We start from the raw sequence: 17,671 nt of genomic DNA on the forward strand, positions 1-17,671 counted from the left end.
CTACCCAGCCTGGCATTATCAGTATCAGTACCCATATGCTTTCTCTCCTCTTACTACAGATGAATTGCTTTTGTTTTTAATTAAGGCTACCCCTCCACTTGCACATTATATTCCACATCTTTCTGCCTATTAAAAGTAGTATTACATCAATTCTTTCCTACATCATCTATTCTCCTCTCTTCTGAATTGTTCCCAAGCAACATATAAGCATACTGTTATTTCTCCTATCTTCACTCCCCCTTCCTTCCCAGCTACTATTTCATTCTTCCACTCTCCCTTAAAGACACTTTCTTATCTTCTGGAACACCACATTCTCCTACCTTACTGGCAGCCGCTTCTCAGTTTTCTTACTTGTTCCCTGCTTTTCTCACTGATCTCTCAGTGCCCAGGGCTCAATTACTACAATCTTTTTACCTGTACTCCCACTCTTAATCATCTTATCCAGGATCATAATTTTAAATACCATCACTATAATGAATATCTCCATATTTATATCTGAAACTGAGACCACTCACCATGAATTCCAGACCTATCTAACAAAACAAATTTTTAAAATAATTTTTTGAAAAAAAAAAAATCATAAAAAAAGGGCAAAGAAAGCCAAACTGGAAAAATATTTATTACATGTATGATTGACAAAGGGTTAATTTCTATTATATACAAATAAGCCTTAAATAGTAATAAATAGATCTATACCAAGAGAAAAATGGGCAAAGATCATCTAATTTGCCCAAAAAAGCAATAAATATTAAAGGATGATGATATACCTCTCTCATAATTAAATGCTATTAAAGTAAAATGGTACTATTTTTTACTCTGTCCCACTGACAAAGATTTAAAATTCTGCTAAAAGGCCGGTATGTCAAAGAAGTATAAACTGGTGAAACATTTTTGATAAAATTTATCAAATGTAAATTCTGTACTGCTCTGTGACATATTTTAACTTCTAGATGTTTATGTTATTGCTATATTCACTCAAGTGCTCAGAAATATATGTATGTTCTCTGAAGCATTTCTTATAAAAGCAAAACATTGAACACATCCTAAATGTGTTAAATAAATTTCTTAAACAAATTATGGTACATCCATATTGAATATTAAGTAATTGAAAAGAATGAATTAGAGACCTATGTACTGAAATGGAAAATTACCCAAGATAGACTATTGAACACAAAAGAAAATCAAGTTACAGAACATCATAAGTAATATGACCTCCTTGTGTGGTAGAAAAGACATATATATTTGTTAAATACACAGAAAATTTTCCAAAGTATCTATAATAATCTGTTAAGAGAGTACATTTCTATACTCTGAAATTTTATCATGAACTTATATTATGATCATTATGAACTTTGGTAATGATAGTTTGCAAAAATAAGTTTCAACATACAGATTTACAACTTTCTTACTAGAATTCAGTAACACAAAGCCAGTACTGACTATACATACTCTTACCTGAATGGCGTAAGCAGCTGAATCTTGAGCTCGGCTATTATCTGCATATGCAAGGTAAGCTCTTGTTAGTTCCATCAATAATCCAAAGGCAAAGCTTGAATCTTCTACTCCAGTCTCAATAAAAAAAAAAAGAAAGAAAAAGAAAAAAATCACATCTAAGGTATATAAATTTTTTTAAACTGTACTGTGCCTTACATGGTTAATTTTAGTTACCTAGGTGAATTTAACTTAGAAAAGGAAAGGACATTAAGGTTTAAACTAAGTTTGGTACCAAGGCTAAAACATAATCTGTAGCCAAGAAACCAAACCTAAGGCTTTTTAGACTATTTATAAGGAGTATTAGAATCGTTCGACTCCTGCATAGCTCCAACAGTTTTCATTTTTTTTTTTTTGGTTTTGATTTGTTGTTGCTAAAGATTTTATTTTTAAGTAATCTCTACACTCAATGTGACCCTGAGATCAAGAGTCACATGATCTTCTGACTAAGCCAGCCAGGTGCCCCTCATTTCTGTTTTTTTTTAACCTTTAAAACGAAAATTGTATATATAGCATTTTCTAAATTGCATGCTGTAGAAGCCTGGTCATTTGAGACACTCCAAGAAATAATTTTAACATACCCTCCTCTTGGATGTGCATAGTACATACATTAAATGATACATTAGATGTTCTGTTTGATTTTGTTTTACAGGAGTTCTCAAACACATTTGACCATGGAAACTTTTCTATACACTCACTATTATGACACCCTGGGAAATTAGTTTCCCATGAAAACACTTAGCAATAGTGTTGAAATAGTAATATTTAAATAATTAATTAGGTTTTAACTATTTGTCATCATTAGGTTGGGAAGCTTTTTAAAAATAACACAGCACACTAGTCTGGACTCCAACTTTACTGTTTTTGGCACTAGATATCTGCAAATAGTATTAAGGAATAAACTCTGAAGTTACCTAAATTTTCTAGTTTAGATCATGTTCCACTAAGGATAACCTGAATAGTTCTTTGTAAATGAAATATAGAAATTCAAATAGGACAGAGAACTCTTCTTGTCATTCCAAATTACCATTACTTACCACAAATGTAAAATCTTTTCCTTGGCTTTCAGTTGTTGAGAAATCTAGTCGACCTGGATCTATTGCCCCCAATTCCCCTAAACATTCCCCACAGAGCAACCGAGCTTGAGAGTTTGCATCTTGACACCCTTTCAAAAGCACTGTCACCAACTGTGAAATAACAGGTTCCACTGTTTCACTATCTGTTGCATATTTTATCAGTTTTTCCTAAAAGTAGAAAGAAAATTTTTATATAACTTCAGCAAACTAGTATATTTTCCAAACTAGAAACTAACTTAAAATATTAAGGAATATATGATATAAACATTGATAAAATTAAATTCTGATATCTGCAGTCTTTTCAGTTCTTGTTTGATGAATTCACAGAATATAGTTCATAATATATTCTGTGAGATTATAATCATTATTTTAGAAAGTTTTAATCTTTAATCCATTAAGCAGTTACTGAGAATTATTACATTAGTATACGAAAATAAGACACAGACTTGTCCCAGCAAGTTCCCTAATGGTAAAATAGATAATAAGTAATTAAAATATCATATGGTATGTACAACAACAAATATATTTACAAGGTAACTTGGAAGCAATCAAGAAGATGAAAAAGAACTCAGGGTAACATTTCAAGGATAGAGGACAGATAATTAAATAAGTCAACAAGGAATAGCTATTACTTAAAACAAGAAGACTGAAAAGTGTATATGAAACCAGCAGAGTAGGAGAAAAAAATAAAGGGGAAAGGGTTCCATGGTGATGAGGAAACAATACATTGGTTTAAGTAATCTTTTCATCAATCTCCTGAGGATGCTGTAATGAAGATGCTGTTAAGTAAGAAGCAAAAGTAAAGCACACATGAGGATCTCAAACTCCATGTTAAAAATATGATTCAAGTTAGAGTAATCATTTCAAAAGAAAATTAACGACATTTGATCTCATTAAGAGTCTTTAAGATAAATTTAGTTCAAGGCAATACTCGTTATGAAACACTAAATGAAAGGTAATTTAAAAATATACTTACCTCCTATGTATTTATGTATTTATTTAAAGATTGTATTTATTTGAGAGAGAGAGACACAGCAAGAGAGGGAACACAAGCAGAGGGAGTGGGAGAGGGAGAGGCAGGCTTCCCGCTGAGCAAGGAGCCCAATGTGGGGCTTGATCCCAGGGATGACCTGAGCTGAAGGCAGACGCCTAACAACTGAGCCACCCAGGCGCCCCTCCTATGTATTTAAAAATGTTTTGACTTCTAGGTTAGACAAATTAAAGTTTCATTTTTCAGCAAAAATACTGAGTTCCAAAAATGAGTGTGTGTTCAATGCCTCTATTTAAAAAGGCTTTTTAACATAGGGACCCAATTTTATCATTTTCCAAATACCTGATCAGTTGTCAAATTTGTTTGCTCTAATTATTTGAAATATAATTTTTATCATATCCTAAAAGTCTATGTACATAAAGGTCTATGCTTGAACTTTCTATTCTTTCTCACTGGTCTGTTTATTCATGCACCAGAATCACACTGTTGTAATTACAGAGGCTATAGGGTATGTTACTATCTAGTAGGGATACTAAACCCTCATACTTGCTTTTTTCTCCCCAGACTTTTCTTAGCTGTTTTTTTTTTTTTTAAGATTTTATTTATTTATTTGACAGAGACAGTGAGAGCAGGAACACAAACAGGGGGAGTGGGAGAGGGAGAAGCAGGCTTCCCGCTGAGCAGGGAGCTCTATGCGGGGCTCAATCCCAGGACCCTGGGATCATGATCTGAGCCCAAGGCAGATGCTTAACAACTGAGCCACCCAAGCGCCCCTTCTTAGCTGTTTTTATATGTTTATTTTCCCATATGAACATGAGTATGAACTTTTGTAGTTAAAAAAACAAGCAAGTTCTTGGCATTCCTTTGGGATAGCATTAAATTTATAAAATAATCTAGAGAGAACTGAAATCTTTGTAATACTAAGGCAACCTACCAGATAAATACAGGATGCTTTCCATTTGTTTAAATCTACTACATTTTTGTGTCTTTCTGGAGTGTCTCAAGATTTTTCTTTATTGATTTATACATTTCTATTACGCTTATTCCTAAATATATCATCTTCTGTTACTATTGTAAGTTGGGTTTTCCAACAAATTTTCTACCTGGTTATTGCTTATCATATGAAAATTATTTTTTATATGTTGACTTTATATCCTCCTGTCTTACCGAATTAGCTTGTTATCTGAGTTAGTTTTATTGATAACTCTCTACGGTTTTTCAAGTATATTAGCCTATCATCTACCAATAGAAATTCTTTTACAGGGGCACCTGGGTGGCTCAGCCGGTTAAGCATCTACCTTTGGCTCAGGTTCAGGGTCCTGGGATCAAGCCCCACATCCAGCTCCCTACTCAGCGGGGAGTCTGCCTCTCCCTCTGCCCTCCCTTGTTCGATCTCCCCCCACTTTCAAAAATAAATTTAAAAATCTTTTAAAAAAATTCTTTTACATTTTTCCCAATTCTTATGATTCTGACTGCTTATGCTTATCTAAAGTCACTGGGTGATACTTTCCGCTGAATGTTAAATTGTAGTGGAGATAATGAGTAGGCTTGCTTTAGTGGGAATGCATCTTATTTTCCCATTATGCGTGTGTATGTATGCATGCATGTATACAAATACATACATACACATATACATATGTGTATTAAGGTAGTATCCATCAATTCTTATTTTCTTGGTTGTTTTTATCTCAAGTGGATGTTACAGTTTGTCAAAGGCTTTTTCGGCATCTATGGAAATAATGGTATGATTTTCCTCCTTAGATATATGAATATAGTGAATTTTATTAATGAATTGCTAAATAAGAACCATCCTTGCAATCCTGGAATAAATTCCAGTTGGTCATGGTATTATTTCTTAATGTGAAACTGAATTGATAATATTTCACTTAGAATTTTTCGTATCAGTATTTGTAAGCGGATAATGAAATTTAATTTGTTTTGTGATAGCACTAAACTCATGGAGTTTAGTGAACATTGTTACATAATATTCCTCAAAAAAACTGGATGTTTTCCTTCATTTTCTATGCTCCAAAACAATTTAAAACAGCATTTGGACTATCTGGTTTTTGAAGATTTGGTAAAAATCCCCCTGTGAAATCACTGGGCCTGGTGCTTTCCTCTAGAGGTAATTCTTTTATAATATTCTCTAATTCTTCTATAGCAATTAGTCTTTCTTCTGGAGTCAATTTTGACAAACCGTATTTTCCAGGGAAAATATCCAAGTTTGCAAATGTATTTGCACAGAAGGGTACAAAGTAGTTTGTCATTTTAAAAAATATTTCTTTTGTTTCAATGGTTATTTCTGTCTTGTCATTTCCTATTTACAAATTTGTGTTCTCTGCTTTTTGTTCTTTATTAGGTTAGATATTTATCTATTTTGCTAATGTTTTCCAAAGAACTATAATTTTTATTAGTTTTTTTGTTCTCTGTATCATTTATATCTACTTTTATTTTTTATTATTTTCTTCCTGTGCTTTGCTGAAATTTAGTTCACATACTATAAATTCACTTTTGAAGTATACAAATCAATATTTAGTATATTTACAAGGGGGTGTAGTACAAGCACAACCATTACTTCTAATTCCAGAACATTTTTTTGAAGATTTATTTATTTTAGAGAGAGCAAGCAAGCGTGTGGGGGGAGGGGGAGGAGGGGCAGCGGGAGAGAGAATCCTGAAGCTGACTCCCCAGTGAATGGGGGGGGAGGGCTCAATCCCAGGACTTTGAGATCATGACTTGAGCTGAAATCAAGAGTCAGCCGCTCGGGCGCCTGGGTGGCTCAGTTGGTTAAGCGACTGCCTTCGGCTCAGGTCATGATCCTGGAGTCCTGGGATCGAGTCCCACATCGGGCTCCCTGCTCAGCAGGGAGTCTGCTTCTCCCTCTGACCCTCCCCCCTCATGTGCTCTCTCTCTCTCATTCTCTCTCTCTCAAATAAAATCTTAAAAAAAAAGTCAGCCGCTCAACCCAAATGAGCCACCCATGCGCCCCATTCCAGAACATTTTTATCACCCAAAAAGGTAACTGTACCTCTTAATGGTCACCCCCCATTTCCCCCATCCTCCCAGCCACAAGAAACCACTAATCTACCTTCTATCTCCATGGACTTGCTCATTCAGGAGAATGTATACATATGTATTTATAATGTATCTTCTTTGTGAATTTTGTATCTTCTTCATGAATTATGGCTTTTAGCATTATGAAGTGCCCTTTTTCTGTCATATTTAATGCTTTTTTGGTTTCAATTCTTTACCATCTAGTGGCAGAATGCAAACTCCTGCTTTCTTATTATTTCCACTTACTGGTTATAAATTTGTTCATCTCTTTATTTTTAGCGTTCGTAAATTACTCTTTTTAGATGTATGTACTGCATATAGCATAGAGTTTGTTTTTGCATTTTAAGTCAAATTATAAATTCTTTTCTTTTAAGGTCTTTCACATTTATTAATATGATTGATATCTTTGGCCTCAATTCTGTCATATTTTTTACAATACTGTATGTATTATAATAACTGTATTTTTCCTCTGGTCTGTTTTATTTGCTTTAAAAATTATTTTAGTATGGCAGAAAGTTGATAACTTTTGTTCTAAAGGCATCCTCTATACTAATACCTTTTTTAATGTTTCCAGTCCTTTTTTCTTATTTAACCTTATGTAACTTTTACCAGCTTGAAATGGTGTATCTTGACTCCCAGTTTTTGCCTATGCAACAATTACTGGGCTTATTTTATTTATATCTCACTGTTTCTCTTCTCCCATTTAAAAAAATTATATTATGTCTACTTTATTAGAATACATAACATTCATATGTAATTCTCCCATCTTTGTTCTCATTGTTGCTTTAGTCTTAATTCTATAATTATGTATGAACAGTAAACATCAGTCCTTTTGCCAAAGTCTCCCCAGTCTTCTCTTGATTACCTGAAGCCGTTCTCTAACATATCTCTTAGGAAGGATTTGCTTATACAAACAGTATTCCTTCAATACCTGCATGTTTACAACTGTGTGTCTTACCTGTGTTAGTCTAAGGATAGCTTGACTCATTCTTTACTCATGCTTTATGCCCTTGACATTTTAAAAAATGCTGCTACCCTCTCAGCTACTGTGTTGAGAAGTCTGAATCTAACCCACTTATCTTATTCTTCTAAGGATTTTTCAAAAAACATTTTTGCCTGTAGGTCCTGAAAATTTATTATTAAAGTCTAATATTTATCAGACTTGACTATTCTGAGGTCAATTTTCTCAGGTACACAATTGGGTCATTTCAACATGTAGATTTAGGCCTTTTTTTTCAGAAAGTTTTCTTATAGTTCTAAATATTAATTGTTCTATTGTTTTATTTCTCTTCTTCAGAGACTCTAATTTAGTGTATGTGAAATCTGACAACCTTCCATTTCAACCACTTTTTTGATCTATTCCCTCCTTTTTTAAACTTTATTTTCATTCTCTTGGTTATTTTTTTGCCTTTCCTTAGTGCTCCTTACTAATAGTCAAATATAACCTCTCCTGTGGTCCTTATAATTTAATCTTCATTTCTTAAGTTTTTCTTTTCTGAATTCACCTATTTCACATCTTTTTGGTTTTTGTCCATTTCTCTTGCTTTTTAAATTTTTCATTTAATTTTTTCATATCTGCAAATGCTTGCTTGAAATACTTAGTTCAGGCTGTAGTGCTAAGTCTGGTTTTCTTCTGCTTAATGTTTAGCATTGAGGGAGGAACTGATATCAACCAAAAGATTTCATTTTTTTTTGTCTTACAAAAACCTTCTATGTATAGAATATCTTTTTTTATTTATACCGTAGACCCTCTATAATAGCCGTATGCAGTAACAGTAAGGGTTTTATAGTGGCTTACAAGATTCCTATTTCATGAATACTCTCTTCTGTCAGCCTAGTGAAATACAGTTTTTTTCATAAGTAGCTTTTGGGGAAGGAGAGTAGGGGGGGAATCTGGCACATCTGTGATCTTGTAGATTTCTTTTTATTTCTACAGGAACCTTAACTCTCTTACTTTCTTCTTTCTGTTTACAATTAAGTCTCCAAAGAATGTCCCCATCATCCTGTTCTTTCAGTTCTCCCCAGACATAATGATTTTCAGAGACTACAACCTTAGGATCTGCACACTTTAAAGTACCTTCCTTGTAGCCAGAGCTCTGATGTGCCACATCCTGGACCTACTTTTTGAGTGGGACCATCTTTGTTGGTGATTTTATCTTTGCTTCATTATCCTTGGTTCCTCCACTCCACTCTCTTCTTTTTCATATAGCCTTCTCAGAATCTAACTGCTCTTAACATAAACCTGTGACATGAGCTCCAGATAGCTCCACTGCTTATAGGTAATCTGAAGTTCATAGTATTCGCAGTCTCACAGTTATGCTGAAGGTATGAGTTATATGTGAATTTACTTGCTCTCCTTGTTGCTCTTTATGCTTTGGAGGGTATGTAGAGATTCAGATTTAGGCTTCCAACATTATCCTAGTATAACTTGGAGGTCTCTAGCAGCTTTATTTTCAATGGGCTCATTCTTGGATTTGTAATCATTAGCAAATATGTCTTTTTACTGGAATTCTGCATTAGCAGCAAAGTTTATTTTGGCCTCAATACAAACACCATGTCCTACTGGGATTTTACCATAGACATTCACCTTGACATGAGTAGTATCAATTTTCAGAAAGAGATTATATGGTTGCTCAGTTTGATCAATAGCCTCATTTTTCTGACACAGAAATAAAAACTTCCTGCTATCCACTGACCTTAGGTGTCATTTTTACCCTTCAAAAATGCAGATTCCTCCTTAAAAGTAAGGAGTATAAACTGTCATTTCTTTAACGTCAACAACCCTCTGGGGGCTCCCCATTAGAAAGGGCTTTTGCAGGGTCAGTCCATCAAAACAGTCAAGTGTCTAAGGCTACAGTAGCATCATCTTATTAACTGTCTTTTAGAGTTTACTTTGTCACTACATTATACCCAATTATTTCTTTAGCCAGTTATACCACAACTTTAGGTCTAATTATTTAAAACACCTCCTTTCAACGTACTCATGAAGTATCTTTTCCTCTCCCTCTGGTTAAGATCTGAACTTTTTAAAAGAGTATCTTTTGCATTTGTTCTTTCATAGACTCTCCCAGCATTCACTACAAAGACTCTTTGACTTCTAACCCTTCTTACATCAGTTTCTTGCTCTCATATTGCTATAGGTTCAGCCATATTCTAGAGCTGCAATGTCCATTATCATAGCCACTATCCACACGAAGCTATTTAATTTAAATTAAACAAAATTAAATAAAATTAAATATCTAGTTCTTTAATCACACATTTTAAGTGCTCAAGAGAGCCACATGTGGCTAGCAGTTATGATTGGACAGTGCACGTACAGAACATTTCCATCTTCACCGAAAATTCTTTTGGACAATGCTATTCTAGAACTTAACTGATTGCTTTCAACACTGACGTTACCTTGTCATACTTGGAAAAAAAACAAAACATTTCCTTCTCTCTTTTTGTGAGGTGTTTTAGGCCAGTATCTGTGGGGATACAGCTGGGAAGACATGTGTCTCTGGATGTCTTCCCTTCTTTTCTTATTTCCCCTGGCACCTCCAAGCCATTGTCTTTAGTTTCTTCTTACTAACCTAAAGTAAATTTATCCAGTTATATATTGATTCTAAACTAGAATAAACCTTACTTTAAAATATCCTATAACAATCTGTGGCCATTAGATCTTATTCAGACTCTACCTGACCTTCAAGACTCCTGCAAGTACACTTACCTTCTTACTCTGTCTAGCTAATCTATTAGCACTGGGACTTCACATTGAAGGAAGGCTTCTCAGGGTATTACCACATGTGATTTTTCTTTTGTGACAAAGTTGGGCAACTGTGGCTTTTCCCCAAGAATATAAGCAATCTCCTTAAATTCTCAGATTTAGCCATTTATATCTAAGAGGTAATGATCAATATAAAGTCTCCTTAAATTAAGCCAGAATCATGTCATCTGCTTAGAAATAACCTAACCTAGGAAACCTCTAGGCCAAGAGGAAAGATCCTTCGCTATTCATAAATCCCTATATTACTATAAAATGCTAGAAGCCCTCTAAGTTACCTAAAATCCAGGTAGAGGTTTGTTCGGGGCAAGGGTAAGCACACAGTAGTTTCACTGAAGTCAGTGGAGGGCAGGGAATGAGGCTGTAAGATTAATAATGTAGATTCAGAGTTAGGAGAGCATAAAACTTAAGGAGAGTCAAGGCTCCTCACCTGTGGTAGGACCCCTAACTCATGAGGGTTTTTACGCTTTCACAGCTTATCATATAAGTTCTTGACATGCAAAAACAAATACCTCAGATAATTTTTTTCTATTTTATAGCTTTACAGTGATCAAGTATTTTAAACACCAGTTCTCACTGTCATCAAGGTTAGAGCTAATCTACATTATGTTGCCAAAGAAAAGAAGGAAGTTCACTGGCATCATGAAAAAGTAAAATTAAAAATTTAGTTTCATTAAAACTAAAAGTTAATTCAGTCAAATTGTAAAATGGCAAAATTACTGAGATTTTATATGATAGATATCTATAGGAAAAATGAAAAGACACATGAACCGCTGCTGTTGTACACATACACCCGTACTGAGGAAGATGCAATAACCTAAAACATAACTGTCAAATCATGCCCTTCAAAACAACAAAAAACTCTGCACATTCTGGTATTCAGCCTCAAAGAGTATCTCATGGATTAGTGATTCTAAGTCAGGTCTGATAATCTCAGTAAAATAAAAATTACTTCTTTCATTGAACCTACTGAATCTCAAGCAAATACGCTAACCTATCATCTTTTCTTTAAACTAAACTTTAAACTTCTTTAAACATCTTTCTTTTCTATACCTTTTAATTATATCTTAGGATCTTAGTATACCTGATTTTTATACAAAGTTTCCTTCAAACTCGTAAGAGCATGAATACGAACATCTACATTTTCATGTTGAATTGCTTTCATGGATAATTGAAGAGTTGTCTGAAGATCTGTACTCTCCGAGGTCTCCTATATAAAGAACACAGAGAGATACACCTTATCAGTTAATGATTTCAGAAACCATTTCAGAAGGTCTGGATTCCCTATAGAGCTACCATTAAAGTGTAAACTATATCCCAATTAAAAGCAGCTTTAAAAAAATAATTTCCAGGCACCTGGTTGGCTCAGTCGGTTAAGCATCTGCCTTCGGCTCAAGTCATGATCCTAGGGTCCTGGGTTCAAGTCTTGAATCAGGCTCCCTGCTCAGCGGGGAGTCTGCTTCTCCCTCTGCCCCTCCCCCCTGCTCGTTCCTGAGTATGCTCCCCCCTCTCTCTCAAAACTAAATAAATAAAATCTTAAGAAAATAATTTCCATCTCTTCATTCATATAGCATATGTTATTTTTAGTATTTCTTGGGAAAGGGATTTCATTCTAAAATCTTTAGACCTGGAGAAAAATTTTATTCAGATCAAATAAAGAATCTACTGATATAAAAGAAATCCTTCCTGGTAAGAAATACAAGTTTCCCTTAACTCACAAAGGACTGAATAGCCTTGAACCAAACCTAGATTACACAAATGAATAATTCATTCTTTACTTTGATTACTTACTTTCTTATGACTATGAGTTACCCAGTAAAAGAGAAAATAAAGACATCAGAACCAATCTTGGGGTCTATAGTAAATACTTCTCCTATTCTGACCCAAGATCAGGTATCCCACTTTCTGCCCTAAAATTCTATGGAATCACCATTAATACTTTCATAATTTCGGAGAATTCACTGGACTTCAAGATGATGGAACTACAGGTTATTCCCCTTCTAAAGCTCAGGAATCAGTAAGATTTGACAATTTCACACAAAATAACTAGAATTGTCCCACAGTTTTTCAGGGCATGAAGCTATGGTAGTTTCTTCTTTGGGGGACTATAAGTAGGGACACATTGACCTGGGAAGTAAAGTCACAAGTACTGTATTTTTTGCTCTCTGTTTTCTGTAATGCAATAACATCTTTATCTAAATGCTAAAACTTCCTTCTAAAAAATCATAATTTGTGATAGGATTATCTAATTGCCAAAATTAGCTATCAGAAAAGAACTATATTACCTCTAGATATGATTCTAAAGAACCTCTGTTCAAAGATTGGAATCTGGGAACAATTTTGTACCAGTGATCTTCTAAGACATAAATAAAAAATTAAATACCTTTCTATATTCCTGTAGAACCGCTTTTATCTTTTTAAATTCTGGATGATCAGGTAAAAAATATATTTCATGAAGAAAATCTTGTACAGCATCCCTAATAGTTAATTGGAAGAAAAAGAATTATTTGCAAAGAGTATAAGTACTAAAAAAATATAAGGCAGAGGTTGAAACTAAGACCAATTTAGTTCACACTTAAAAGTGCTAGTAGGGACGCCTGGTGGGCTCAGTTGGTAGAGCATCTCCGGGTGATGAGTTTGAGCCCCACATTGGGTGTAGAGATTTTAAAACTAATTATCTTAAAAAAAAAAAAAGAGTGCTAGAGACGGCTAGGTGGCTCAGTTGGTTGTGTCCAACTCCTGATTTCAGCTCAGGTCCTGATCTCATCAGGGTTGTAAGATGGAGCTTAATGGGGCTCTGTGCTCAGTGTCAAGTCGGCTTGCGTTTCTCTCTCCCCCATCTCTCTGCCCCTCCCTCCACTCTTTATCTCTCAAATAAATAAATTCTTTTAAAAAGTGCTAGTGGATTAATGATTCTTCCTAACCATGTCTAGTGGTTAATAATAGCAAATAATCAAATCTAAGGAAATCAGCTGTTGCAATATTTACATTGGTGGCCCCAAATAAAACTATACTTCTTTGTATATGCATGCATGTATAGTCACTCCCTCTTCATTTTGGGCGAGATGTGTGACTTGCTTTAACACACAGAATGTGGTAGAGGAAATGCTGTGCCAATTTAGAGCGTAAGTGTTAAAAAGATCTGGTAGCTTCTGGTTTTGTGCTCATCAGAGTCCTAAGTCACCATGAAAGGCCACCAACAGGGACTGGCTATGTGAAAAGAGTGAGGCTCCACGACTACATGGAAAGAGACAGAAACCCAGCTAAGTCTACCTGCTGGCTGACAGCAGCCATACCAGTGACCAAAGAACCCACCAACTGAACCCAGTCCAGATTGCAAAATTATGAGTAAATAAAAATGCTGTCATTTTAAGACACTAGATTTTGGAGTAGTTCACAGTGCAGCAAGAGATAGCCAAACTCAACCTTAAAACACAAATTCTCATTAAAAATTTTAGAGAAAAGGTATCAATAATTATTACTGAGGCTACAATTTTTAATTTGCTTCAAATATAATACTCTAATCTTTGAGTCCCAATAATGAATTTCTAAATTCTAGTCTTCATTCACTCATGCAATAAATATTTATTAAGCAACTACCATGTGCCACTATGTGCTAGACACTGGTGATGTAACAATAAAGGAAGCTGATTTCTTCAGGGAGTTTAAGATCTTTTAACTAGCACTAAATGAAAGAATTTTTTTATATGAAAAGGTAGAGAATTGCTATATAACAAAAAGCACAGGTAACACTATTTACGTAATAATACAAAAAATATTTGAAAAAGTGATCTAGATCAGTGATTATGTTGTTCTATCATATTCAAATTATCAAAAATAAAAGTATTTTAACTGAAAAAAAAATTACTTTAACCTTTTTTTCTGTACTTTCTCCCTGCTTAGACAGTTACTGAAAATGATTAATGGGAATAGCGAGTATATGTATAGGTAGGTAAGTAGATAAATAGGTAGTACTTCAAACCTAACTTTTCTGCAGCAAAGGCAATATATTTACCATATAACAATAAGTATAAACATAGAAACAATTTTAAAATGTATAGAAACACATTCCAGGCTAAAAAGCAACCAGTGTGAAATACAAAAATGGAAGGGAGTAACATATGTTCTTCCAATAGCCGTCCAAGTAAGCTAGAGCATAGTCTGTTTTGGAAAATCTTGAGAAAAGATTTAAAGAAATAAGATGTGACCAAATTTTGGAAAGACTTGAATGTCAAGATAAGCAATTTGAAATTCATCTGTCAGAATTGGGAGAATCACAGAAAATCTCCATATGTTATAATAATACTGATAAAAGAGATGCTTTAAATATGAACAATATGAAGAAATGTGATAAAATCCTAAAGGAAGGGAGGCTGGTTAAAAAGCTAATACAATGAAGTAATGAAAGTGTCAACTAAGGTAAGCTGTAGAAAGTAGGTGAACATTCCTCCTAACCTTTCTCATGTTATTCAACTGTCTGCCTTTTAAGTGTGAAAGGAAAGGTTAATGGGCGCCTGGGTGGCTCAGTTCGTTGGGCGTCTGCCTTTGGCTCTGGTCATGATCCTGGAGTCCCGGGATTGAGCCCTGCGTTGGGTTCCCTGCTCAGCAGGGAGTCTGTTTCTCCCTCTGCCCCTTACCCTGCTCATGCTCTCTCTCAAATAAATAAATAAAAATAAAAAAAAAGAGAAAAGGAAAGGTAAATTTAGCTTCACTTTTTCCAAAACTGATGAAAAATAATTTTGAGATGCTGATCTAAGAATGTTTTAAATATAATTATAATGGATCAATGTCACAACTGAAATAACATCAGTTCGATCTATATTGACTTAAAGCATGTCAATTATTTTTGTTTGATGCACCCTAAATTAAAAAGAATGTGAACAATCCCACCTTGCCAGCAGTAATCCCAATACCTTGAGACATAAATATACAGTAATAAGAAGTTGCTATCTTTACTATTAATTTCAGTTACAATAAATACCTGTTTTCAATTATGAGGTAGTGAAATATAGCTGCAGTTTCTTCAGGCTGGATGTGTATGAGAGGTAACAAAGCTACTATCACATGACTGAGAAGGGAACCAAGATAAGCATGATCCAGGCAACGAACAAAACAATCCCAAGCTCTATGTGAAAAAACAAGTTAAAAGTCACATTGTTTTTATTATTTGTAAAACCCCATCAGTTAGTTATTAGCTACAACAATACATACAAATAACACATACATACAAATAATAAGGGCAAAAAACAATACAATAATAAGGTTACAAGGCAGCTGTAAAAACAGAATAAAGATCAGTACTCTATATGCAGAGTGATCTCTCTAATGTATTAAGTCAAAAAAAGGAAGGTAAAAAACAGAGGTTATAATATGCTACCTTTTGGGGCAAGGTTAATACAAAAATAAGTGTGTGTGTGTATTTGTTTATACTTTTTTATTTTTATTTTTTAAGATTTTATCTATTTATTTGAGAGAGAGAGAGAGACACAGTGAGAGAGGGAACACAAGCAGGGGGAGTGGGAGAGGGAGAAGCAGGCTTTCCGCGATCAGGGAGCCCGATGCGGGGCTCGATCCCAAGATCCTGGGATCATGACCTGAGCCGAAGGCAGACACTTAACGACTGAGCCACCCACGCGCCCCAATTTGTTTATACTTTTAGAAAGGGGAGAATTATACAAAAATTAAGAAAAATAGATACTTATAGTTAGAAATGAAATCTAGATTCACAAATTTGAATTTCAGACAATGTTTATGTTTTATATGAATTTAAAATTAAAGAGGGAAAAAGCAACCTCTAAAAATTTTAAAACAAACTAGTGGCATCTGGGTGGCTCAGTCGGTTAAGTGTCTGAATTCGGCTCAGGTCATGATCTCAAGGTCCTGGGATGGAGCCCTGCTCTGTGTTCAGCGGGAATGCTTGTCACTCTTATGCCCTCCCTGCTGCTCATACTCTGTCTCTCTCTCTCTCAAATAAATAAATAAGTCCTTTAAAAAAAATTTTAAACAAACCAAAACAACTGAACCTAAATGAGTATCAAGTAGGTGGCACATGTACACAGAAAAGAATTACTTCACATGACTTTAAAACATATTATTCTGACACTCCATCTCTAATAAGTACAATCTAAGGATAAAAAAGACCTCTGAAAAAAACAAAAATACATAATAAACAAATAAAACAAAAAAGGACCTTCAAGAAGCTTAAACTGCATTCAGTAGTCTGTTAGAAGTAATACTAAAATTATATTAAATTAGGAATCCTACATGCCAAAATCTCAATGGACTGAAAGAAGTGTGGGAAAGAGTCTTAAGGACGGAATCTGTTTGTAAGAGATTATATTTAAGGGGCCAACAACCAAATGTGTGACATGTACATGTTATTTTATTCTGATTCAAACAAACCAACATTTTGGGGGAAAAAAATCTTTGAGACAATTGGGGAAATCTGAATATGGACTGAGTTTTAGATGATATTAAGAATTCCTATTAATTCTGCTAAATATAATAATTCATGATGGTTGTATTTTTTTAAATGCCTTATCCATTAGATAAATCTGAGGTTTACAAGTGCAATGATTTGATACTGGGGTTTTCTCTAAAACATTCCAACTAACAATAAAATAGGTGGAGGTGGTCAGATTAAGTAAGATTAGCAATGCTGGTAACTGTTGAGGTTGGAAAATAGGTATGGAGGGGTTCATTATACTATTTTATTTCCCAGTATGTTAAAAGATTTCATACTAGTATGTCTCTGAAGAAGTAAGCATATTCCCTTTCAATACAAATATCCTTTCCATCTTAATTATTTACAGCCTGAATCCCTCAAAGAGATAAGAATTCAAGTTAATGTTACGGGGAAACACAAAAATTCTAATGAACTTAGGCAGTCAATTACCTGCAACACAATTCAGGAAAATCATCCTTGAATCTCAGGCCAGTTCTTAGCGTGGTCATCATCTTCACCCTCACAGAACTGACATGTTTTGGTCCCATCAACTTCATCAAAGACATCAAACTGTTCAAAGCCTATAAAGTAAGTAGGGCTTTAAAATAAAGCCTATAAACAAGTCAGCAGGAGTAGATGAGCCCTAAGGACAAGATCCCACCCACATCTCAGAGTAGTACCTATTCTCTGGCAACACAATGACTAAATGTTGGTCAGTTTGTTTTGTCTAAATTCTTATGTAAGAATTACGAATTTGAAAAATATAAGCTGAGTTCTCGTCTGTGTTTTTCTTGTGAAGGTAATTTTTTATTTTTGTCCTGGCAGTGCTCTAGAATAGTAATTTTCAAATT

General features: G+C 34.5%; 1 protein-coding gene across 4 annotated transcripts in view; it reads right to left on the bottom strand.

Annotated features, from left to right (window-relative positions):
• ATR (ATR serine/threonine kinase) overlaps positions 1–17,671 on the bottom strand; it is a 94,956-nt gene that overhangs the window by 48,877 nt on the left and 28,408 nt on the right. For all 4 annotated transcript variants that reach the window (XM_027584272.2, XM_027584273.2, XM_027584271.2 and 1 more), the window contains 6 exons: positions 17,271–17,401; positions 15,357–15,500; positions 12,759–12,852; positions 11,460–11,585; positions 2,529–2,735; positions 1,456–1,569 (listed from right to left, as the gene is read on the bottom strand). In XM_027584272.2, the coding sequence (XP_027440073.1) occupies positions 1,456–1,569; positions 2,529–2,735; positions 11,460–11,585; positions 12,759–12,852; positions 15,357–15,500; positions 17,271–17,401 (816 nt within the window). The remainder of the gene's footprint in view (positions 1–1,455; positions 1,570–2,528; positions 2,736–11,459; positions 11,586–12,758; positions 12,853–15,356; positions 15,501–17,270; positions 17,402–17,671) is intronic.

This window comes from Zalophus californianus, chromosome 1 (assembly GCF_009762305.2).
Source record: "Zalophus californianus isolate mZalCal1 chromosome 1, mZalCal1.pri.v2, whole genome shotgun sequence".
In the NCBI taxonomy this organism is placed as follows: Eukaryota; Metazoa; Chordata; class Mammalia; order Carnivora; family Otariidae; genus Zalophus; species Zalophus californianus.